At 41.4% G+C, this 25,474-nt stretch overlaps 1 protein-coding gene across 1 annotated transcript in view; it reads left to right on the top strand.

Annotated features, from left to right (window-relative positions):
- The window catches only part of zdhhc8b (zinc finger DHHC-type palmitoyltransferase 8b), a 340,879-nt gene that overhangs the window by 254,767 nt on the left and 60,638 nt on the right, over nucleotides 1-25,474 (top strand). Inside the window, exons 5-10 of the mRNA XM_059994651.1 lie at nucleotides 655-757; nucleotides 1,001-1,092; nucleotides 3,612-3,744; nucleotides 5,204-5,327; nucleotides 9,689-9,807; nucleotides 18,080-19,092. Of these exons, the coding sequence (XP_059850634.1) occupies nucleotides 655-757; nucleotides 1,001-1,092; nucleotides 3,612-3,744; nucleotides 5,204-5,327; nucleotides 9,689-9,807; nucleotides 18,080-19,092 (1,584 nt within the window). The remainder of the gene's footprint in view (nucleotides 1-654; nucleotides 758-1,000; nucleotides 1,093-3,611; nucleotides 3,745-5,203; nucleotides 5,328-9,688; nucleotides 9,808-18,079; nucleotides 19,093-25,474) is intronic.

Raw genomic sequence — 25,474 nt, 5'->3', positions numbered from 1 at the left:
TGCTGATAAATTTACCAATTGTCGCCTTTGGCAAAAGCAACACATTGAATACATCTACTTGAAGCACTGACATGGGAAAGTAGCATCCATCGTCAGGATCCCCCACCACGCAGGGCATGCTCTCTTCTCGCTGCTGCCATCGGGAAGCAGGTACAGGAGCTTCAGGACTCTCACCACCATGTTCAGGAACAGTTACTACCCCTCAACTATCAGGCTCCACTTGCTCCATCATTGAAATGTTCCCACAAACTACGAATTCACTTTCAAGAACTCTTCATTTCAAGTTCTTGATATTTATTGCTTATTTATTTATTATTATTACATCATTCCTTTTGTATTTACACAATTTGTTGTCTTCTGCCCTCTGGTTGAAGGCCCAAGTTGGGCGTTCTTTCATTGATTCTGTATTGGTTATTATTCTATAGATTTATTGAGTATGCCTGCAAGACAATGAATTTTGGGGTTGTGTATGGTGACGTATACGAACTTCGATAATAAATTTACTTTGAATTTTGAACTTTATGTTTGATCCAGAGATTACTTTGAATTAAAGTTGAGTAAAATTACAAATTTTAATGTTGGTTGCTGATTCTAGTCATTACAGAGTGAAGTAAATTGCTTTTTAAAGCTTTCCTTGACCTACATAAAAAAAAGCATGGCTGTCATGTGTGTAGCAGGTCTTTTCTTCATTCCTGTGGTGGGTCTTACAGGATTTCACATGGTTTTAGTTGCGAGAGGGAGGACGACAAATGAACAGGTATGGCGATTAGACACTGTATGTATAACAGATTATACATGTTCTTAAACATTAAAGCTTCCAAAGTAATGTTAGTGTCTTGGTCACTTTTGTTTTGCTCACTGGTATAATTAACGAAATATGGATCCCAAATAAAATTCCTATAAACACTTTTAATATTTAATTTTCTCATTGCCACCCAGGCTCGACAGTACTGGACCAGTGAATTAACTTTATACTAAATCCACCTTGTACCTCACACAGGTAACAGGCAAATTTCGAGGTGGTGTAAACCCATTCACCCGTGGATGCTGTGGTAATGTGGAATACGTACTTTGTAGCCCTTTAGCTCCCAGGTAGGTTTTCTATGGCATTTCTTGTTGCTCAGATTAATCATTTTTAATATGACAAATCCAATGTCTGGCTTCTATAAATGGCAAATTTAATCTTTTTTTATATCCTTTTATAAATTTTAAATGTTTGAAAAATGTGGTGCAATAGGAGAAATATCTAAATTAAGTTAGTGGGATAGTTCAAAGTAAATTTATTACCCAAGTGCCTATATGTCACTTTGTACTACCTTGAGATTCATTTTCTTGTGAGCGTTCATAGCAAATAGAAAGAACCACAATACAATTGATGAAAAACTGCACACAATGGACAGCCAGTGTGCAAAGGACAACAAGCTGTGCAAATGCAAAAATGAAATAATAGTAAATAAGCAAGCAATAAATATCAAAAACACATGTTGTAGTCCTTAAAAATGAGTACATAGGTTGCGGAATTAGTTCAGTGTTCGAATAAGTGAAGTTAAAGTAAAGGTTTTACAATTACCACTAACTTTATAATAGGGTTGCTCAACATTAAAGGCTGGCATCTTAAATTATAAAATATCCAACAGTGCTTCAACCTACACCAACTTATAGTTAATCCTGTTAATGTCTGGTTAGGGTTCAGAACAAACTACTGTTCTGAATTCTCACCTTAGACCTTGGCAAATCTGTATGGCTGTGATAATTTATATGTAATACTCTCTTTTCCCTTCTGTAAAAAATCCAATTCAATTCAGATTATTTGAGTTAACTTTAATATAACTGTATAATTAATGTTTTATCAAGAAAAGCATTTAATTTGAAGTCTGCTTTTGTTTTGGCTGAGGTATATAAGGGGCATAGAGTAGATAGGGAGTATTTTGTTCCCAGCTTTGAAATGTCTAATACCAGAGGACATATATTGAAGGTGAGAGGAGGTAGATTCAAGGGGGATGTGAGGGGTAAGTTTTTTACTCAGAGAGTGGTGGATGCCTGCGATGAGCTGCCTGTTATGATGGTAGAGGCAAATGCATTAGAGGCTTTTAAGTGACATTTAGATAGATGTACATGGATGTGAGGAAGATAGAGGAGTATGAACATTGTGTAGGCAGGAGGGATTATTTTCTAGGTTTTTTAATTTACTTTTTAGTTGATTCTGCACAACATTGTGGGCTGAAGGGCTTGTTTCTGTGTGGTACTGTTCTATATTCTATATAAAGGAATTATTGCTTTCTCCATACTGTTAATAAGTGACTGAAGTTCTTAAAACTTTGCCAATGGGACAAGGCAGCTTAAATGGTTTGGCATGGACTAAATGGGCTGAAGGGCCTGTTTCTGTGCTGTGACTCTTATGAGCAGAATATAAACTCTGCTGGAACAGCTGGACAGATCAATCAACATCTGTGGCAGAAGCCGGAGGCAGGGGGGGGGGGGGAGGAGAAGACATGGGGATGAAGTTCTTCCAGCAGTTTATTTTTCCTCCAGATTCCAGAGCAAGGGCTCCAGACCCCTACCATTAACTGAGGGGTCCATGGACCCCAGGTTGGGGACCCCTGAGAGTGTCTCCTGAAAGTTTCTGAACCAGTTTGCAATGGGGCATCGTTAAGTCCTTCAGTGTGAAACAAACCCATCAATCCGGCAATTCTATACGCTGACTTCAAACTTCCTGCTTAGAAGTTGGAAGATGATTTTGCTAAGAATACAAAGAGAGTGCAAAGACGTTCGTGGACTTTTAAGACTACTCGATTAACCTTTTCTGTATATTGCATAATTTCAAAGGTTCAAAGTACATTTATTATTAAAATATTGAGTGTATACATTATACAGCTTTGAGATTCATCTCCTAACAGGCAGCCACAAAGCCAAGAAACTCAAAAAGACCCATTAAAAAAAAGACCGTCAAATTCCCAACATGCAGAGAAATAAAACAAATCATTACAAACAAAAAACGCAAGTAAATAGCATTCTGAACTGGTCCAGAAAGTGAGCTCTTCAGCACAGAGCTCAGTAACAAGCTGAACCAGCCTGACCCTTGACCTTTTCAGTTTGGCCCAGCGTCCAAACATTGGGGTCTGCTGCTTCGATACACTCTGGGCCTGAACCCTACCACTTCGATTCAACCTGTACCCAACCTTTCCAATTCATCCCGGCTCTTAAATTGATTGAGCCTGATTCTTCCTCGCTCTCAGCGATGGGCCTGCTGCCTTGCCTCGGTTCTTCCACATCAAACTGCATCCAAGTCCAAAGGGAAGTTACAGATTATTGCTAGGAGAAGTGTGATTAGCAAAGTGTTTAGTTGTTTTCCTTGTTTGATTAGCCACCAGCCAGAAGTCACTGAGATTCACCGACACCATCTTAAATCTTCCTTGGGAAGAATTCCTTTTGATGAAATTTATCCATTGCTATATTCATGATAGTCATTGAACTTTTTGGTTTAGGTTGTATAGTTGTTTTTCATCAGCATGTTTTAACAACAGTGTTAATGACCTATTGTAATTTGAACTCTTCTCTGCATCATGTAAGTAGTTACTCTCAGTACAATTCTATTTCAATCCTGCATCTAGGTACATAGTTGACTACAGAAAGAAAGAATTGGTCATGGTGAAATCTCCTTTTGTTAGACTTCAGTTGTCTGAGAAACAAATTACACTCAAAATAAACGATAATGGAATTCAGGGCAGTTTGAATAGGACCAAGGTAAGAGACAGAAATTGTGATTTTAAAAAACATTAACATTTGTGTTACTATATCCATTTATTTAAATGATGATCTTTAAAACCTTTTAATACATTTGCACTTTGGATTTAATGCTTAAGTTTCTAATATCATAACAAAACAGTGCATTAGAATTTGTGTTTTTTTAGCTCTAAATGTTCCAAGCATCCAGGCCACGACTAAATCCAAGATTCCCGAGTCGTCTAGGTGGTTATACAATCAGATTTTTAAGGTTATAAATTGGTTCATTACATAAACACAAGAAATTCTGCAGATGCTTGTGGAATTATATCTGTAACCCTGAAGTCTATGAATTTATAACTTTTGTAAAATGTAATGTATCAAAATGGAACCTATGTGATCCCAGAGTATTTTGCTGGTTTGCAAGCACGTGTGTTTTATGTCACGTAGTATTTTGACAACAGAGAAAAACAGAACATAGCTGTTGATAGGGTAGGGTGGCAGGAAAGGCATCAAAAGACAAATGGACTAATTAAAGACAAGTTCAGACGGATGCAGATAAAAAAGGAATGCAATTATAGGAATGACCTCAAAGACATGAAACTGATGAATTACTGGGCTCTAAACGTATAAAATGGGTTGTTTTGAGCTGTGAGATTGAAGCTACCTACCAGAGGTTAAGCATAAGGAGGTAGACGTTCCCTTGCAAGTAATAAACGTGCGGTTCATTTCATGCTTGATACCTCAAGCATTCGGAGTTTCAGAACTTGCCAAATTTATCTGTTTCACCACTGAGGATGTTATCCTAGTTTTGTGATTTCTCAACTCTGTTGGTGAGAAGACAGAAATTTGTAGCAAACTTCTCCAGTTTCCTTTTGTGTATGTGTTAATTTGCGAATGTCTTAAGTCATTTTTATTGGTTGAAATAGACATACTAGTAAGAGCTTAGGGATAGGAAGGTGCGAAAATTATAATTAAACAAACTTGTCCAATTAAAAAGTTTAGTATAGTATAGTTAAGGGGTGTTTTTTTTGTTACATTACCTGTTGCTTAGAGCAGACGTTCTAGCCTGATAAATAAATTTAAATAGGGGTGTTAAGTAAAGCACTGTGAGCAGTCCAAACACATCTTGATCAGTACACAGCCAATTTACATGCTGTCCCACAATGATCATTCTGTTAATCTTTCTTTGATGGCTTTGCACTGACTAATATGATTTCCTGTTGGAGGTTTGTTAATAGTGGACCAAATGCACATTTTCTTCGGTTCACATTTGAATGTGAAAAGCTCTCTTCTGTCCTTCATAAAGTATACAAAGAGTGTCATTTCTGATCTGAATCTGAGGCTGAAAATTACATGTTTCCAATAAACAACGTGAAAACAAAGAGAAATTTCTGACCTTGAAAATCCAGGAGTTAAAATGATGACTGTGATGTTCCAAAATAAAACTTACATTTTCTTTTCTGAATTGTTCTTTTAGTCCAAAGGAAGTTTGGAGACTTTGGATGTTCAATCAACAGAAGTTGAGCCTCCTCTCCCACCCAAACTATGTCCAAGCAAATATGCAAACCTTAAAAACCAACTTGGTACTTCAGCTAACGAAGGTAATGCACTGAGGTGAAACAAAATAATTCTGATAGTGAACGTACTTAACTAGGGTATTATTTTCTTGATGCACAGACCTGTCCTTAAGAAATATTGTTATTTGATTCTGATATGTTTTAAGTGGACAATACAATGGGGCTTTCATAAGGATTTTACTTTCTTGAAATCACATACCTTTATTTCTTGCCATCCATATGATGCAACTTATTTTTATTGTCTGAAAAGTAGAATGCTGGAAACATTTGAAAAATCAGGTAGCATCTGTAGAGGGGAAAACGTAATGCAGAGAAACACAAGCCGCAGAGCCCATTTTCCCTTTTCTGTTCCCTCTATGATTTAATAAAGTTACTACTGGTCTTTTACTTCATTTTCTGCTCTAACCTCATATTTCTTGATTCACATGGTAAGGTTGATAAGATTAGTTCTGATTTGTCACATGTACAGTACTGTGTAAAAGTCTTAGTCACATATATTGTTTATAGCTAGGGAGCCCAAGACTTTTGCACAGTACTGTCTTTGTCAACGTAGAGTGGAGAGCATGTTTGTAAATCTGACAGAAGCCAAGAATGTTGGGATAGGCAAGGGTGGAGCACCGCAAGAGGGGTGTAGGACAGGTGGCAGAGAAGGAATGCCGGGGCAGGGGAGGGAGTAGTTCTGGTGCAGACACACCCAGCCCTAAGACACCAGGCAAGGTCATATGATTCCAAACAATTGGTATATTGATCATTACAGAATGTCTCTCTGGTGCTTCCCACTCCCTCCCTTCTCCCTACCTCCCTTTTCCCAACCATGATTCCCCTCTCCCTGCCCCCTTCCCACTTTCAGTCGACAATAGAGACCCATATCAGAGTCAGATTTATCATCACTCACATATGTCATGGAATTTTTTTTTGTTTGCGGGCAGCAGTACAGTGCAATAAAATTGCAGCGGTATTGTGCAAAAGTCTTAAGCACCCTAGCTCTATATATTCTTATATAAATGCCCAAGGTTTGTGTATATCAAAACATTGGAACATGCCGTGAAATGTGTCATTTCAACCAATGCCCAACACAGTTTGAGCATGTTCTAGGGACAGTTGCTAAAAAAGTGTTGCTATACTTCCACCGCCATCATCATATGCCCACAACTCACTAACCCTAACCTGTACATCTTCAGCATGTGGGAAGAAGCTGAGACATCAAGAGTGAAGGAGTTTATCTTCATGTTCCTCTTAAACATTTTACCTCTCACCCTTAACCCATGATCCCTAGTTGTAGTTCCACCCAACCTCAGTGGGAAAAAGACTTTGAGTGGAGGGCAAGAAATTGCTGTGGAGTTGTCCCATCAAACAGTTTATCTGGCCCATTTTGATCCTGATAGTCAGCTCTGTAGTTGGAGTGAGCTAAGACTTTCAGGCGAGTGACACAGTAGACTCAAAAAAGGTATTTTGTAATTTTCAACTAAATTTCAAGCACAGGGTAGCAGTATAAACAAGACTGGTTCAAGATGCTGGGAGATGATATTTGTTGTTCTGAATAGCGATGACTGGTGAAATGTTTCATGGTGAATTATTCTGTTGACGGAGATTCTGATCTGTGAAGGTGTAGCTAGAAGGAAGTTAGAGTAATACCATGATTGAAATCCAACTGTTGTGAAATGTATTTTAGATTATATAAAATATAAGAGATTAATTATAATAAAAACCAGTTTACACAGGATAAAAGTATTTCTGCCAAGTTCGGAATGGCGGGGTGGAGAAACATCTCTACCAAAGGAGATGTAAGGCGCTCCTTCCTTCCATGAGCCTGCAGGTCACCCTTGGGCAGGGCGTAGCACTTGATCAGGATCACACAAGGTGGATGGTCATATGAGCATCTCATGCGTATCACAAATCCTGATTATGCAACCATTGACGGCAGGCAGATAATCTCTGAGGAGTATTGATCATGTCTTATTGATATTGATCATCTTGTAAAGACATTGCCCAGAAGGCAATGGCAAACCACTTCTGTAGGGAAATTTGCCAAGAACCATCATGGACATGTAGACAAGGTTCGTCCATTTCATACAACACAGCACATAATGATTATGACCAAGTTCATCTAGTAACTGGCATCTGGTACATTGTTCTAATGGTTATAATAGTTTTGCAGGATGATCCACCAATGTACCTTACTTAAGTTATAATTAAAGCTCTGCTTCCAATTTTAAAATTTTTATTTATTATCTCCTCTCCTCTATTTCTTATCTGTCCCCAGAAGGAAATGATTACTGATATCTTGGATAGCTCCATAGTTAGCACGGTAGTGTAGTGGTTAGCACAACACTTTACAGTACCAGTGACCTGGGTTCAATTCCCACCACTGTCTGTAAGGAGTTTGTACGTTCTCCCCATGACCATAAGGTGCACAGGGTACTGCAGTTTCCTCCCACAATCCAAAAACATACTTGTTAGTAGATTAATTGGTCATTGTAAATTGTCCCATGATTAGGCTGGGGGTTTGCTGGTGGTGTGGCTCAAAGGCCTGGAAGGGCCTGGTCTGCGCTCTACCTCAACAATTTTTTTAAAATAACTATATTAATTGCTAATTTACTCATAGGACATTCTTTGGCAAGTCTGAAGAATGAATGTTAGGAAGGGCATAAGGAATTCATTGAAGCCAAACCTGCTCAAATTATATGTGAAAATCTACACATGATCACCGGCTGTTGATTGTGACCATTGTTCTCTGTCCCTAAGAACAGTCATCACAATCAGAATCAAGTTTATTATCACCAGCATATGTCATGAAATTTGTTGTCTTTGCAGCAGCAGTACAATGCAATATATAATAGCAAAAAGTGTGAATTACAGTAAGTATATATATTAAATAATTAAACAGGTAGTGCAAAAATAGAAATAAAAAAGTAGTGAGATAGTGTTTGTGGGCTCAATGTCCATTCAGAAGTCAATGGCAAAGGGGAAGAAGCTGTTTCTGAATCATTGAGTGTGTGTCTTCAGGCTTCTGTACCTCCTCCCTGATGGTAGCAATGGGAAGAGGGCATGACCTGGGTGATGGGGGTCCTTAATGATGGATGTCACTTTTTGAGGCATTGCTTCTTGAAGATGTCTTGGATATTACAGAGGCTGGTGCCCATAGTGGAGCTGACTCTCTGCAGTTTATTTTGATCCTGTGCCGTAGCCCCACACCCTCATACCAGACGGTGATGCAACCAGTTAGAATGCTCTCCATGGTACATCTGTGGAGAATTGTGAGTGTCTTTGATGACCTACCAAATCTCCTCAAACTCCTAATGAAATATAGCCACTGTCCATACAAACCATAAGGATTATGTCATGACCCTGACTGAAATCATGTAACCTAACTTCAACCTTGATGTACTCAACCTTGCTGCATCTTATGAATTCTTTGCCACAGGCTGCTGAGGCCAAGTCTTTACATATATTTAAGGCAGAAGTTGATAGATTCTTCATTAGTCAGGGCATGAAGGATGCGGGGAGAAGGCAGGAGATTGGGGCTGAGAGGGAAAATGGATCGGCTATGATGAAATAGCAAAGCAAACTCGATGGGCCAAATGGCTTAATTCTGCTCTTACATCTGAAGGTCTTAAGGTCTTATAATAAGTGTATTCTTCCATTCCAGTCGTATACTTTTAAAGTTTTAGAGTGCTTAAAGTAGGGTTAACTAAGTGTGTTTATTTTAAAACAATTGTGGTGAAAAGATTTACAGAAAAGGGAAGTCCACTTAAGTGTCTTTGTGATGATGAAGTGTTTGTAATTATCCATGGACAATCTTATTTACTGTAAAAATGTTAATGCGGAACACTGAATCCATTGTGAAACATCTTACAGTTCAATTTACATAATAAACTCTTTGAATACTGAATTTTTACACACTATGAAAATGTTAACTTGCAGAGAGCAATAAGTAACGTACCCAACTAGAGGCCTTTGTGAAGTAATATAGAAAAAATTACAGACTGGCAAATATGCCTTTACTTTGGTGAAAATTTTCAATTGCTTGGTTACTTATGTACATTCTCTTAAACAAAACATAAATGATACCTCAGTATACAAAGGGTTTATTATTGTCTACCAATTTCCTTAATACACTCCACCCTCATTATATTCCGATCTGACCTAAAGTTACGGCAGTTTGCCTTCAATTTTCATGTTTATGCTCGGATTGGGATCAAAATGGGAGTTAAAATGCACATCTGGTTCGAACGTGCTTAAACTCCTCAAGACTTTATAATAAGGATGGTGTGAATCCTAGATCCCTCTGCCGTTCCCCTCCTGTTTTCTTTTCAGTAGTTAGAGTGTACCTTTGTGTCTGTGTGTACTGCTGCCTGTACTACATTGTCATTGTCTTATTACAGATAGTGATCTCTCATCCAAGCCCATCAACCCACCCACTCCTGCCATGTTTAAGTATCGACCAGCACTCAGCAGTTCAGGTGCAAACCCCAAAGTTCTCTACCATGCTGCTAGTGAGAAGGTGAGGAAATGTAGGATTCGGTGCTAGACAAATAATCCTTGGTTATTGCTTTTTGTTGGGGCATTGTAGGTTAGGATGGAAAGACTTGAGTGGAGATGTAACTACAGTACTGTGTAAAAGTCTTAGGCACCCTAGATTTTTTAAATGGTTAGATGGTATGGTCTTCAGAGCTCTGATCTCTGTAACATAGAGGCTGTCTGGGATTGCTTGGAGAGATGGAAGCAAGCAAGACAGCCAAAGTCTGAAGAAGAACTGTGGCAAGTTCTCCATGACACTTGGAACAACCAGTCAGCCGATTTTCTTATAAATCTGCACGACAGTGTACCTAAGAGAACTGATGCCGTTTCAAAGGCAAAGGATGGTCACACCAAATATTAATTTGATTTAGCTTTAAACAGTTTACTATTCTTTATAGTATTTAGAAACTTTTCATTTCATTACTTTTGAAAGCATCTTCACTTTACAGACTTTTTTACATGTGCCTAAGCCTTTTGCACTGTACTGTAAAAATTCTGAAGGAATACATCCATCACCCTCAACAAGCCATTACATTACTTCTCTGTGGAATGTCAAAGGATTACCATTTATAGTTTTTAACAACTGATTTTTGATTGTTATAGCATGTGTGTGTTATGTTTAGATGAAATAACTAAGTGAACCAGTGGGAACCATATTCAGTTTGCTCTCAAATTTCTTCTGACACTGAGTGTTTGAAAATGTTTTAGAACTAGGGGTATTCCTGTGACTGGACTCACTGTGGTCTTTATCAATATACTTTTAATTAAAACTCAAAATGTTCAGATATTCTTTTCAAAGAAAACTTGGTTTATCTTATAAAAGTATCATGTTGATTCAGTAATTTCTCACATTACTTATGCAGATCATGCAGAATAAATGTGTATCAATTAACACGCTGATGAAGAGAAAATATTGGAAAGAAGGAATCATTCAGTTGTTGCTATTAATGTGGGGGGGCACAAATTACCATAAAATATGGTGCACTAATTTGATCTTGAAGTGGAATTTTGGCATAGATTGATTCTTGCTGAGCCTTCAAAGATTCATTTACTATCAAAGTGTGTATGCACTTTGCAGTTCTGAGATTCATCTTCTCCAGATAACCACGAAACAAAGAAAACTATGGTAGTCATTCAAGGAGAAACATCAAACCCACCCCCTTTGCCCAAAAAAAACAGCAACACAATCATCAACTCCCAAACCCCCACCCCTGCACAATAAAACTAACAAAACACAACAAGAACATCAACATCAAAACCTCCTCCCATACAAAAAAAGAGAAAGAATGGGCAAAAACACAGAATATAAAAGCCATAATAATATAATAGTCCACGGTCCATTGTCCATTCCATAAATAATATCCCCCAACATCATCAAAAGAGAGAAATGCTACTTGAATGCAGAGGTCTACCCTCCAAGCACAGCTGCCACACTGAATCTTTCTCTGGCAGCAGAGGGGTAGCAAATACCTGTCTTGAAATGACCAGACACCTCAAAAAAAACTTTGACTAGTATTGCGGTGATTGGACAGAATGGCAGCTTTCAATATTTCTGTGAAAGATAAGACAAGATTGCAGTGTGGTCTATCTTTGGATAATGCTTGATTGCATGGGGGTTACATGCACAACCCTGCATATTGAATCAGACAACAAAGGCATGTCCAATCAAAGTACAAAAATAAATTCATTATCAAATATATTCAAGTATATACATTTGCAAGAAAAAGTTTGTGAACTCCTTGCAGTTACCTGGTTTTCTGCATTAATTACTCAAAATGTGGTCTGATATTCATCTAAGTCACAATAATAGACAAACACAATCTGCCTATCACACAAACAATTGTACTTCTTGTCAGTACCATTTAAACAATCACAGTTTAGGTTCAAAAAGTATGTGAACCTCTGGGGAAATGCCTTCTACAAAAGCTGTTTGGAGTCAGGTGTTCCAGTTAATGAGATGAGATGGGAGGTGTGGGTTGTAGAGGTGCCCTGCCCTATTAAAAAAGGCACACAAAGTCAGATTACCGACAGAGCCTGCTCTTCTCAAGAAAGGTCTGTTTATGTGCCCCATGCCCCCATCAAAACAACTTTCTGGGGACCTTAGAAGAAGAATTGTAGAAATGCATGAAGCTGGAAAAGGCTACAAAAGCATTTCTAAAGACCTGAGTGTTCATCAGTCCGCAGTAAGAGAAATTGTCTCCAAATGGAGTAAATTCAGTACTGTTACAACTCTCCCTAGGAGTGGGTGCCCTGCAAAGATCTCACCAAGAGCACAATGTGCTGCTAAAGAAGGTGTAAAAGAACCCCTATGGGTAACAGCAAAAGACCTGCAGAGATCTATAGAACTTGCTAAAATCTCAGTTCATGTGTCCACTATGAAAAAAACACTGAACAGTGTTCATGGAGGAACACAATGGAGGAAACCACTGCTCTCCAACAAAAAAAACAAGCACTTCTGTATGTCCAAGTTTGCAAAAGACCATCTGGATGTTCTACTACAATGTTTCTGGGACAATGTTCTGTGGATGGATGAAAACAAAAGTCGAACTTTTTGCCAGAAATGCTCATTGCTATGTTTGGGGAGAGAAAGGGCACTGCACACCAACACCAAAACCTCATCTCAACTGTGAAGAATGGTGGAGGGAGCATCATGGTTTGGGGCTGCTTTGCTGCCTCAGGGACTGGACAACTTGCAGTCGTTGAGAGAACAATGAAATCAAATTGTAACAAGACATCTTACTGGAGAATATCAGAGTAGCAGTCCATCACCTGAAGTTTAATAGAAGTTGTATAATACAGCAAGACAATAATCCAAAAGATGAGTAAGTCAACAACAGATCAGTACAAAAAGAAGAAAATTTGAGTTCTGGAATGGCAGAGTGCAAATCTTAATACAATTGGGATGCTGTGGCATGACCAGAAGAGGGCTGTTCATGCAATGTATCCCAGAAACATTGATGAACTGAAACAGTTTTGTATGGAGGAATAATCTAAAATTCCTCCTTGCCATTGTACAACTCTGATCAGCAGCTACAGAGAACATTTGGTGGAGGTTATTACTGCCAAAGGAGGTTTTACCAGTTCTTAAATACAAGAGTTCACATTCATTTTCCAGCCTGGACTGTGAATGATTAAACAATGTGTTCAATAACGACCTGTAAAGTACAATTGTTTGTGTGTTATTTGTTTAGGCAGATTGTGTTTGTCTATTATTGTATCTTAGATGAAGATCAGACCACATTTTATGAGTAATTAATGCAGAAAATTGAGTAATTGCAAAAGGTTTATAAACTTTTTCATGCAACTGTATGTCACCATTTACAACCTTGAGATTCATTCTCTTGTGGGCATCCTCAATAAATCTATGGAACAATAGCCACAACAGAATCAGAATCAAGTTTAGTATCACCAGCATGTAAACCTGTTGACTTTGTGGCAGCAGTACTATGCAATACATAATAGTAGAAAATAAAACATGAATTACAGTAAGTGTATATGAATCATTGAGTGTGAAAGACTGCCCAACATGGGCATTCAATTGCAGAAGATAATAAACTGTGCAAATACAAAAAGAAAAGTAATAATCAATATAAACACATGGAAATCTTGAGTGACACACACAAAATGCTGGTGGAGCTCAGTAAGTCCGGCAGCATCTAGGGAAAGGAATAACCAGTCAATATTTTCAGCCAATACCCTTCTTTGACTTGTTTATTCCCCTCCATAGATGCTGCCTGACTTGCTGAATTCTTACAGCATTTTGTATTGTTGTAATTAATATAACTGCATTTAGAACCATAGAACATTACAGCACAGAAACAGGCCTTTTGGCCCTTCTTGACTGTGCCAAACCACTTTTCTGCCTAGTCCCACTGACCTGGACCTAGACCATCTCCCTCCATACCCCTCTCATCCATGTACCTGTTCAAGTTTTTCTTAAATGTTGAAAGTGAGCCCACACTTACCACTTCATCTGACAGCTCATTCCACACTCCCACCACTCTCTGTGTGAAGAAGCTTTAAACTGTTCCCTTTAAACTTTTCCCTTTTCACCCATAACCCATGTCCTCTGGTTTTTTTCTCCCCTAGTCTCAGTGGAAAAAGCCTACTTGCATTCACTCTATCTATACCCATCATAATTTTATATACCTCTGTCAAATCTCCCCTCATTCTTCTACACTCCAGGTAATGCAGTCCTAACCTATTCAACCTTTCTCTGTAACTCGGTTTCTCAAGTCCCACAACATCCTTGTAAACCTTTTCTGCACTCTTTCAACCTTATTAATGTCCTTCCTGTAATTAGGTGACCAGAACTGCACACCATACTCCAAGTTCGGCCTCACCAATGTCTTATTCAACCTCACCATAACTTTCCATCTCTTATACTCAATACTTTGATTTATAAAGGCCAATGTGCCAAAAGCTCTCTTTATGACCCTGTCTACCACTGACTCCACTTTTAGGGAATTATATATCTGTATTTCCAAACCCCTGTGTTCTACTGCACTCCTCAGTGTCCTACCATATACCTTGTATGTTCTACCTTGGTTTGTCCTTCCAAAGTGCAATACCTCACACTTGTCTGCATTAAACTCCATCTGCCATTTTTCCAGCTGGTCCAAATCCTTCTGCAAGCTTTGAAAACCTTCCTCACTGTCCACTACATCTCCAATCTTTGTATCATCAGCAAATTTGCTGATCCAATTTACCACATTACCATCAAAATCATTGATATAGATGACAAATAACAATGGATCCCTGTGCACCGATCCCTGTGCGCACTGCTAGTCACAGGCCTCCACTCAGAGAAGCAATCCTCCACTACCACTCTCTGGCTTCTTCCATTGAACCAATGCCTAATCCAATTTTCTACCTAACCATGTATACCTAGCAACTGAATCTTCCTAACTTAACCTCCCATGCAGGACCTTGTCAAAGGCCTTTCTGAAGTCCATGTAGACAACATCCACTGCCTTCCCTTCATCCACTTTCCTGGTAACCTCCTAAACAAGACCTACCACACACAAAGCCATATTGACTCTCCCTAATAAGTCCCTGTCTATCCAAATACTTTGTCAAGTCCTGGGGATATATCTTCTCTGATTTGGCTCAAGACAGCAGGCACTTCCTCCTCTTTAATCTGTATAGGTTCCATGACCTCAGTACTTGTTTGCCTTATTTCTATAGACTCCTTGCCAGTTTCCTTAGTAAATACAGATGCAAAAAACACATTTAAGATCTCCCCCATTTCTTTTAGTTCCATACATAGCCGACCACTCTGATCTTCAAGAGGACCAATTTTATCCCTTACTATCCTTCTGCACTTGATATATCTGTAGAAGCTCTTTGGATTATCCTTCACCCTGACTGCCAAAGCAACCTCATGTCTTCTTTTAGCCCTCCTGATTTCTTTCTTAAGTATTTTCTTGCACTTTTTATACTCCTCAAGCACCTTATTTGCTCCTTAAGACATACAAAAAAGCTGGATGAACTCAGCAGGTCGGGCAGCATCTGTTGAAAGAAGTAGTCAACATTTCGGGTCGAAACCCTTCGTCAGGACATTTGCTCCTTGTTGCCTATACCTGTCAAACATCTCTCTCTTCTTCTTTATCAGATTTCCAATATCCCTCAAAAACCAAGGTTCCTTATTCTTATTCACTTTGCCTTTAATCCTGACAGGAACATACAAGCTCTGCACTCTCAAAATTTCTCCTTGGAAAGCCTCCCACTTACCAATCACATCCTTGCCAGAGAACAACCTGTCCCAATCCATGCTTTGTAGATCCTTTCTCATTTCTTCAAATTTGGCCTTTTTCCAATTTAGCACCTCAACCCGAGGACCAGATCTATCTTTATCCATGACCAAATTGAAACTAATGGTGTTATGATCACTAGACCCAAAGTATTTCCCTACGCACACTTCCTTCACTTGTCCTAACTTGTTTCATAATAGGAGATCTAATATTGCATTCTCTCTAGTTGGTACCTCTATATATTGATTCAGAAAATTTTCCTGAACACATTTTACAAACTCAAACCCGTCTAGACGTTTAACAGTATGGGAATCTCAATCAATTTATGTTGTGGTTCCGCTATAAAGCAAGAGACATCATCAGAGAGAGCAATAGTTGAGGCACATGGCAGTCTTGAGTCACGTGACAGTCCATTTGCTAAATTTAAATGATCCTGTATCTCCTTCACGTGAAAAGATGGAAGACAGATTAATGCAATGAGCTCTTTAACTCAACACGTTCATGCCTACTATTGTTATGTGATCAAAGTCACTGGAGAGGTACCGAAGCCAGTGGATGTAGAAGTATTTCATTCAACAAAGATGAACATCAGACACCGTACTGAGAGATTCTTGGACAAAGAGGCCTGCCCAAACCAATATTACATGACATTTTTGTATGCTGAAGGTAACAGCAGGACAATTCTTTTGTTACAGTGTATCTACAGCTTCCTTTGAATTACATGTAATTTTCAGACACCTCCTTCTTCACACCCACACGTGAGATACCCAAAATGAATATTAATCCTCCACTGACTCTAGGCTGCATTTATGCATTTAGGCAGGCATCTGAGGTCTAATAGTTTAGAGCTGCATTTTAAATTCAATCTACAATCCACATTTAAATCTGAAGACTGGTTGCTGGTGAAATTAATGTGGGCTGTATACTCCACAAAACCCTCTAACAGCTACCAACAACAACCGTCACATTTTTATTCTTCCCTCATTTCCACGATCTCCTGCCAAATACCACCACTTGTGGCAATTTACAGTAGCTAATCAACCCGCAGGTCTGAGGGATGTGGAAGGAAACACGCAATCACAATAGTAAGGTGAAAGTTCCACAAAGACAGCAAAATCAAACCCAGACCACAAGCTTTGGGGTCCAACTCTACAAGCCAAACTACAAGACTACCCTTCAAAAACACATATATACCTTCAGTGCTTTTCATGACCTCAGGCTACTCCAAAGCAGTCAGAGTCAGAATTGGGTTTACTATCACTGGCATGTGTTGTGAAGTTTGTTGTCTTTGCAGCAGCACAATGCAATACCTAATAATAGAAAAAAAGTGAAATACTGTAAAAACAATATGTTAAATTAAGTAGTGCAAAAATAGAAATAAAGAAGTATTGAAGTAGTGTTCATGGGTTCAATGTCTATTCAGAAATCTGATGGCAGAGGGGAAGAAGCTGTTCCTGAATTATTTAATGTGTGCCTTCAGGCTTCTGTACCTCCTTCCTGAGGGTAGCAGTGAGAAGAGGGCATGCCCTGGGTGATGGGAGTCCTTTACAATGAATGCCACCTTTTTGAGGCATCGCTCCTTAAAGATGTTCTGGATACCACAGAGACTAGTGCCCATGATGGGGCTGACTGAGTTTACAACTCTCTGCAGCTTACTTTGATCCTGTGCAGTAGCCCCCAGCTCCTTCCCCATACCAGATGGTGAGGGAGCCAGTTAGAATGCTCTCTACAGTATAAGTGTGGAAATTTGCGATCTGGAATCTGAACTGAACTGCTACATTGGAGAAAGTGTGGAAGCCGATCTGTGTGGCAGAGTAGGCTCACAAACTGCAGTGTGATATACTCGGTATGTTTTAAGTGATGCTGATCGAGGGATGAATTGAGCCAGGACAAATGAAGAACTTTGCTGTTCTTACTCAGAGCTGTACTATTGGAATTTTTCTCTAGAGGGAGAGCTAATAGTGCCTTAGCCTAACATCTCATCTGAAAGCCACACTCCCTCACTGTGATGTTGGGATAGATTTTTGTGCTCAAGGCTCTAATAAGGATTTGAAGCCGCAGTCTTCAATTTCAGAAAGAAAAATAGAGATGAGGAATTTTGTTAGCCAGAGGATGATGAATCTGGGATTCATTATCACAGATGGCTGTGAATGTCAAGTCATTGGGTATATTTAAAAGTGGAGGGTGATAGGTTCCTGATTAAAGATTATGGGGACAATGCAGGAGAAAGAGGTTGAGAGGGATACTAAATCAGCCGTAATCGGATGGTGGTGCAGACTTGATGGGTCAAATGGCCTAATTCTGCTCCTAGGTCTGAAGTGATACCAATCGATCCACTACTGACATGTTCTTTTTTTGTTCAGATTTACAGTGACAGTAAAATTACTTACTATCTTTAGTTTGCTCAGGATCCTATAGAATCAATCAACTGAATAAATTAATGTCAGCATTGACTGTGGTTATTGATCAATTTGGGTAATTGTCGAATCTCTTTTCTTGAAGATTTCCATGCAGGAAGGACATAACGAGTCCCCTTTCATTGAGGAGTGCAGCAGAGCCCATGATTACAGGTCTGAGCCGAACCTTGACATGCCTGACTACCGGTCGCCATCGCTTCACAAGACTTACCAGTCATCACCTTTTCAACTTGACTCACTCTCTAATAGTTCTCGTTCTCTGAGCCTGAAGTCTGCCCACAGGAGAGGAATGGACAAGGTTCAGTTGCACCAAATGAAGACAGACTGCTCATCCCCCAACCAGTACAAGAATATTTTTGGTCTGAACTCGTTATCCAACAGAAACGGAAGCCTGTCCTACGATAGTTTGCTGAATCCCCCCTCCACCCACCAGGGGATGGAGTCCATGGCACAGGCTGGAATTCCACCTGTTGGGTACCACTCACCGTACTTATCAGCCAAAATGTGCCAGATCCAGCGTCACGCTGGCCATGGTTACAGCCCGATACACAGAGGCTCATCTCCACAGCAACGGGATCCGTCACCAGTTCGCTACGACAACCTGTCGAAGCAAATCATGGCCTCCATTCAAGAGAGGAAGGCAATGGAAGAGCATGGAAAGCTCAGAGCCTCTCCTGATTCGATGTTCCTAGACTCAGGGGTGTATGAAGCACCAGGCTCGTACGGCTTGCAACAGATGAACACTTTCTCAGAGGACTCGAGGAGGACAACCACTGGCATGTGTGGTTCTCGAGATAATCTCGTGTCTGCTGCGGCCTGCAGTGTGAGGAGCCCTCTGCTGCGTGCCTCTGCCTCCTCCTTGTCGAGGGTAGCAAGGACTTCTACAAATTCTCTCCACGCAGACATTGCAAACAACAACGTGCAGTCCAATCACACTTTGCAAAGCAGATCTGTTGAGACTTCATATAGGTCTCCAGTACATCAAATCCCACCCTCCTCATTGATTAGATCCCCTACTTACGGAAGCCAAAAGCCTCTATCCTTTGTCACTGCATTGGAAATGTCGGAAGGAGTTCCTCAGCCTCTGATGACCCCACGGTAGGTAGACTGCTTCACTCTGAACCTTTGTAAAGCTGTAAAAATAGGCATTCACAAATTAGTCATATGTTGCACTGTTTTATTAGAATCATAATCAGGTTTAACATCTCTGGCATACGTTGTGAAATTTGTTAACTTTGTGGTAGCAATAAAGGGCAGTACATGATAATAGAATATGTACACAACGCTGGAAGAATGATAAAGAAAACTATGAATTACAGTAAGTATATTAAATAGTTAAATAAGTAGTGACAAAATTAGTAAATAATAAAAGTAGTGAGATGGTGTTCATGGATTCAATGTCCATTGAGAAATCTGATGGCAGAGGGGAAGAAGCTGTTCCTGAGTTGTTGAGTGTGTGTCTTCAGACTCCTGTATCTCTTTCCTGACGGTAACAATCAGAAGAGGGCATGTCCTGGGTGATGGGAGTCCTTAATCCTGGACACCGCCTTGCTGAGGCATCGTTCTTTGAAGATGACCTGGATACTAAGGAGCCTGGTGCTCATGATGGAGCTGACTGAGTTTACAACTCTCTGCAGCTTATTTTGATCCTTTGCTGTACCCCACCACCCCACCCCACCAGACCAGACGATGATGCAGCAAGTCAGAACTAATTTTTTTTAACCAGAGTGAAAGGTGTACATAGAACATAGAATCATACAGCACATAGAACAGTACAGCACATTACAGGCCCTTCGGCCCACAATGTTGTGCCAACCTCAAACCCTGCCTCCCATATAACCCCTCCAACTTAAATTCCTCCATATACCTGTCTAGTAGTCTCTTAAACTTCACTAGTGCATCTGCCTCCACCACTGACCCAGACAGTGCATTCCACGCACGATTCACTCTCTAAGTGAAAAACCTTCCTCTAATATCCCCCTTGAACTTCCCTCCCCTTACCTTAAAGCCATGTCCTCTTGTATTGAGCAGTGGTGCCCTGGGGAAGAGGCGCTGGCTGTCCACTCTGTCTATTCCTCTTAATATCGTGTATACCTCTATCGTGTCTCCTCTCATCCTCCTTCTCTCCAAAGAGTAAAGCCCTAGCTCCCTTAATCTCTGATCGTAATCCATACTCTCTAAACCAGGCAGCATCCTGATAAATCTCCTCTGTACCCTTTCTATTGCTTCCACATCCTTCCTATAGTGAGGCAACCAGAACTGGACACAGTATTCCAAGTGTGGCCTAACCAGAGTTTTATAGAGCTGCATCATTACATCGCAACTCTTAAACTCTATCCCTCGACTTATGAAAGCTAACACTCCATAAGCTTTCTTAACTACCCTATCTACCTGTGAGGCAACTTTCAGGGATCTGTAGACATGTACCCCCAGATCCCTCTGCTCCTCCACACTACCAAGTATCCTGCCATTTACTGTGTTCTCTGCCTTGGAGTTTGTCCTTCCAAAGTGTACCACCTCACACTTCTCCGGGTTGAACTCCATCTGCCACTTCTCAGCACACTTCTGCATCCTATCAATGTCTCTCTGCAATCTTCGACAATACTCTACACTATCTACAACACCACCAACCTTTGTGTCATTTGCAAACTTGCCAACCCACCCTTCTACTCCCACATCCAGGTCATTAATAAAAATCACAAAAAGTAGAGGTCCCAGAACAGATCCTTGTGGGACACCACTAGTCACAACCCTCCAATCCGAATGTACTCCATCCACCACGACCCTCCACCTTCTGCAGGCAAGCCAATTAAGGGTACTTTTGTAAGTTTAGCTGGGCATCTCCTAGCATGAGTCACAGATACATTCCTTGTGTGGCTTTTACATCTGTCACACATGGGAACGTATTCTCACAATCAGATAGATTTTAAATTTCTTTATCCAGAGGATGATATGGAATTCATTGCCACAGATGGCTGTGGGGCCAAGTCATTGGGTGTACTTATATATTGAGTATAAGAACTGTATGCAAGTCACTAGGCACCATAGTGATATGTAGCGGTTAGTGTGAAACTATTACAGCTTGGGGCTTCAGAGCTCAATTCTGACACTGTCAGTAAGGAGTCTGTATGTTCCTCCATTTTCCTTCCACATTCCAAAGATATACCGATTAATAGGTTAATTTGTCATAGTAAATTGTCCTTTGATTAGGCTGACGTTAAATCGGGGGTTGCTGGGCAGTGAGGCTCATAGGGCCGGAAGAGATTATTCAACACGGTATATCTAAATAGATAAAATAAAATATTTAACACTGCGGTTCAGAAGTTCTTGATTTGGAAGAGCATCAGAGGTTATAGGGAGGAAGGAGAATGGGGATGAGAGAGAAAATAAATCAGCCAAGATCAAATGCTGAAGCAGATGATAAACCAAATGGCCTAATTCTGCTCCTATAGCCTTCATTATTACTGACACATGTCATGCAATTTGTTTACTGGCAACGGTACAAGTGCAAGACATAAAAATTTACTATAGGAAAGCACTCAGAAATAGCTTCTACTTAACACAATAAATTGGACTCTTGCCTTACAATCTTCCATTGAACTTGCACCTTATTGTTCACCTGCACCGTGCTTTCTCTATAGCCGCTACCCACCATTCTGTACCATTATTTTTTTACCTTGATGCACCATGTATTTTATCTAATCTGGGTAGCATGCTAGCATAGTGCTTAGCACAATGCTTTACAGTACCAGCGACCCAGGTTCAATTCCCATCACACGGTAGTGTAGTGGTCAGCACAACACTTTACAGTACCAGTGACCCGGGTTCAATTACCATCACACGGTAGTGTAGTGGTTAGCACACACTTTACAGTACCAGCGACCCAGGTTCAATTCCCATCACACGGTAGTGTAGTGGTTAGCACAACGCTTTACAGTACCAGTGACCCGGGTTCAATTCCCATCACACGGTAGTGTAGTGGTTAGCACAACGGTTTACAGTACCAGTGACCCGGGTTCAATTCCCATCACACGGTAGTGTAGTGGTTAGCACAACACTTTACAGTACCAGTGACCCGGGTTCAATTCCTGCTGCTGTCGGGAGTTTGCACATTCTCCTTATGACCATGTGGGTTTCCTCCTGATGCTCTGGTTTCCTCCCACATTCTCAATTTGTTCCAGTTGGTAGGTTAAGTGGTCATTGTAAACTATCCTGTGATTAGTCTGGGGTTAAACTGGGGGGGGCGGTTTGCTGTGCAGTGAGGCTGGGAGGGCTGAAGGGCCTGTTCCACACTCTTACCTCAATAATGATTAAAAAGTAGCTGGAACAGTATTGCAAGAAAAGCTTCTCACCATATCTTGTTACATGTGACAACAATAAACCAATTCCAAAATAAATAGTGCAAAGGAGAAATAACAAGTTAGTGTTTATAGGCCATTCAGAAATATGATGGCAGAGGAGGAGAAGCCGATCTAAACATTGAACTTGAGTCATTAAGCTCCTTTACCACTTCCCAGACAGTAGTAACTTGAAGAGGGCCTGACACGAATGGTGTAAGTCTTTAATGAGGGACACGCCTTCTCAAATGACTGCCTCTTGAAGATGTCCTCAATAACCAGGAAGGTGGTACCCCTATGGAATATGATGGAGATGATTCCCTGTGCACTATGTTTTAAGAACATAGTTGAATTGAATTGACTTTATTATTTACATCCTTCATATCAGTTCAGTTCAGTTTGTTTATTGTCATTTAGAAACCACAAATGCAATGCAGTTAAAAAATGAGACTAAGTTCCTCCAGAATGGTATCACAAAAGCACATGACAAAACAGACTACACCAGAAAATCCACATAATGTTTGGCAATCCGCAATCTGGAGTCCAGAGAGGCTGCTGCGTATTAATATTGCGCTACCATCTTAGCACGTTCCCCGGAAAGGAGCTCCAAAGCCACCAGACAAAACAAGACCAAAGACTAAAGCTACAGGACCTGCACAAAACAACATAGTTACAACATATAGTTACAACAGTGCAAGCAATAGCATAATTGATTAAAAAAAAACAGACCATAGACACAGTAAAAATAGTCCAAACATGTTAAAAGACTATAAGTTGTAAAGAAACCACCACACAGTTTCCACAAGTCCTCAGGGTCCCGACAGACTCGCCATCCCACGCAGGTGGCTGAAGGGAATACCCCCGCTATGGACTTGCACAACGCCGACAGACACAGCCTCGCAGACTCAGCACACAGTGAAAGCTCCGTCAAACCCAGCCTCGCAAACACACACACAGTGAAAGCTCCATCAAACCCAGCCTCGCAAACACAGCACATAGTGAAAGCTCCATCAAACCCAGCCTCGCAGACACAGCACACAGTGAAAGCTCCATCAAATCCAGCCTTGCATACACAGCACACAATGAAGGCTCCATCAAACCCAGCCTCACAAACACAGCACACAGTGAAAGCTCCATCAAACCAAGCCTCACAGACACAGCACACTGTGAAAGCTCCATCAAACCCAGCCTCGCAAACACAGCACACAGAGAAAGCTCCGTCAAACCCAGCCTCGCAGACACAGCACACAGTGAAAGCTCCGTCAAACCCAGCCTCACAGACACAGCACACAATGAAGGCTCCATCAAACCCACCCTCGCATACACAGCACACAGTGAAAGCTCCGTCAAACCCAGCCTCACAGACACAGCACACAGTGAAAGCTCCGTCAAACCCAGCCTCACAGACACAGCACACAGAGAAAGCTCCGTCAAACCCAGCCTCACAGACACAGCACACAATGAAGGCTCCGTCAAACCCAGCCTCGCAGACACAGCACACAGTGAAAGCTCCATCGAACCCAGTCTCGCAGACACAGCACACAGTGAAAGCTCCGTCAAACCCAGCCTCGCATACACAGCACACAGTGAAAGCTCCATCGAACCCAGCCTCGCAGACACAGCACACAGTGAAAGCTCCATCGAACCCAGTCTCGCAGACACAGCACACAGTGAAAGCTCCGTCAAACCCAGCCTCGCAGACACAGCACACAGTGAAAGCTCCATCGAACCCAGTCTCGCAGACACAGCACACAGAGAAAGATCCGTCAAACCCAGCCTCGCATACACAGCACACAGTGAAAGCTCTGTCAAACCCAGCCTCGCATACACAGCACACAGTGAAAGCTCCATCAAACCCAGCCTCACAGACACAGCACACAGAGAAAGCTCCATCGAACCCAGTCTCACAGACACAGCACACAGTGAAAGCACCATCGAACCCAGTCTCACAGACACAGCACACAGTGAAAGCTCCGTCAAACCCAGCCTCACAGACACAGCACACAGAGAAAGCTCCGTCAAACACAGCCTCACAGACACAGCACACAGAGAAAGCTCCATCAAACCCAGCCTCGCAGACACAGCACACAGAGAAAGCTCCGTCAAACACAGCCTCGCAGACACAGCACACAGTGAAAGCTCCATCAAACCCAGCCTCGCAGACACAGCACACTGTGAAAGCTCCGTCAAACACAGCCTCACAGACACAGCACACAGAGAAAGCTCCGTCAAACACAGCCTCGCAGACACAGCACACAGTGAAAGCTCCATCAAACCCAGCCTCGCAGACACAGCACACAGTGAAAGCTCCGTCAAACCCAGCCTCGCAGACACAGCACACAGTGAAAGCTCCTTCAAACCTAGCCTCACATACACAGCACACAGTGAAAGCTCCGTCAAACCCAGCCTCGCATACACAGCACACAGGGAAAGCTCCGTCAAACCCAGCCTCACAGACACAGCACACAGCGAAAGCTCCATCGAACCCAGTCTCGCAGACACAGCACACAGAGAAAGCTCCATCGAACCCAGTCTCGCAGACACAGCACACAGAGAAAGCTCCGTCAAACCCAGCCTCGCATACACAGCACACAGTGAAAGCTCCGTCAAACCCAGCCTCGCATACACAGCACACAGTGAAAGCTCCATCAAACCCAGCCTCACAGACACAGCACACAGAGAAAGCTCCGTCGAACCCAGTCTCACAGACACAGCACACAGTGAAAGCTCCATCGAACCCAGTCTCGCAGACACAGCACACAGTGAAAGCTCCATCGAACCCAGTCTCGCAGACACAGCACACAGTGAAAGCTCCATCAAACCCAGCCTCGCAGACACAGCACACTGTGAAAGCTCCGTCAAACCCAGCCTCGCAGACACAGCACACAGTGAAAGCTCCGTCAAACCAAGCCTCACAGAAACAGCACACAGTGAAAGCTCCGACAAACCCAGCCTCGCACACACAGCACACAGAAAAAGCTCCATCAAACCCAGCCTCACAGATACAGCACACAGTTAAAGCTCCGACAAACCCAGCCTCGCATACACAGCACACAGAGAAAGCTCCGTCAAACCCAGCCTCGCATACACAGCCCACAGTGAAAGCTCCTTCAAACCCAGCCTCACAGACACAGCACACAGTG

Source organism: Hypanus sabinus, chromosome 18 (assembly GCF_030144855.1).
Source record: "Hypanus sabinus isolate sHypSab1 chromosome 18, sHypSab1.hap1, whole genome shotgun sequence".
Lineage (NCBI taxonomy): Eukaryota > Metazoa > Chordata > Chondrichthyes > Myliobatiformes > Dasyatidae > Hypanus > Hypanus sabinus.
This window is presented reverse-complemented; position numbering and strand designations above follow the sequence as displayed.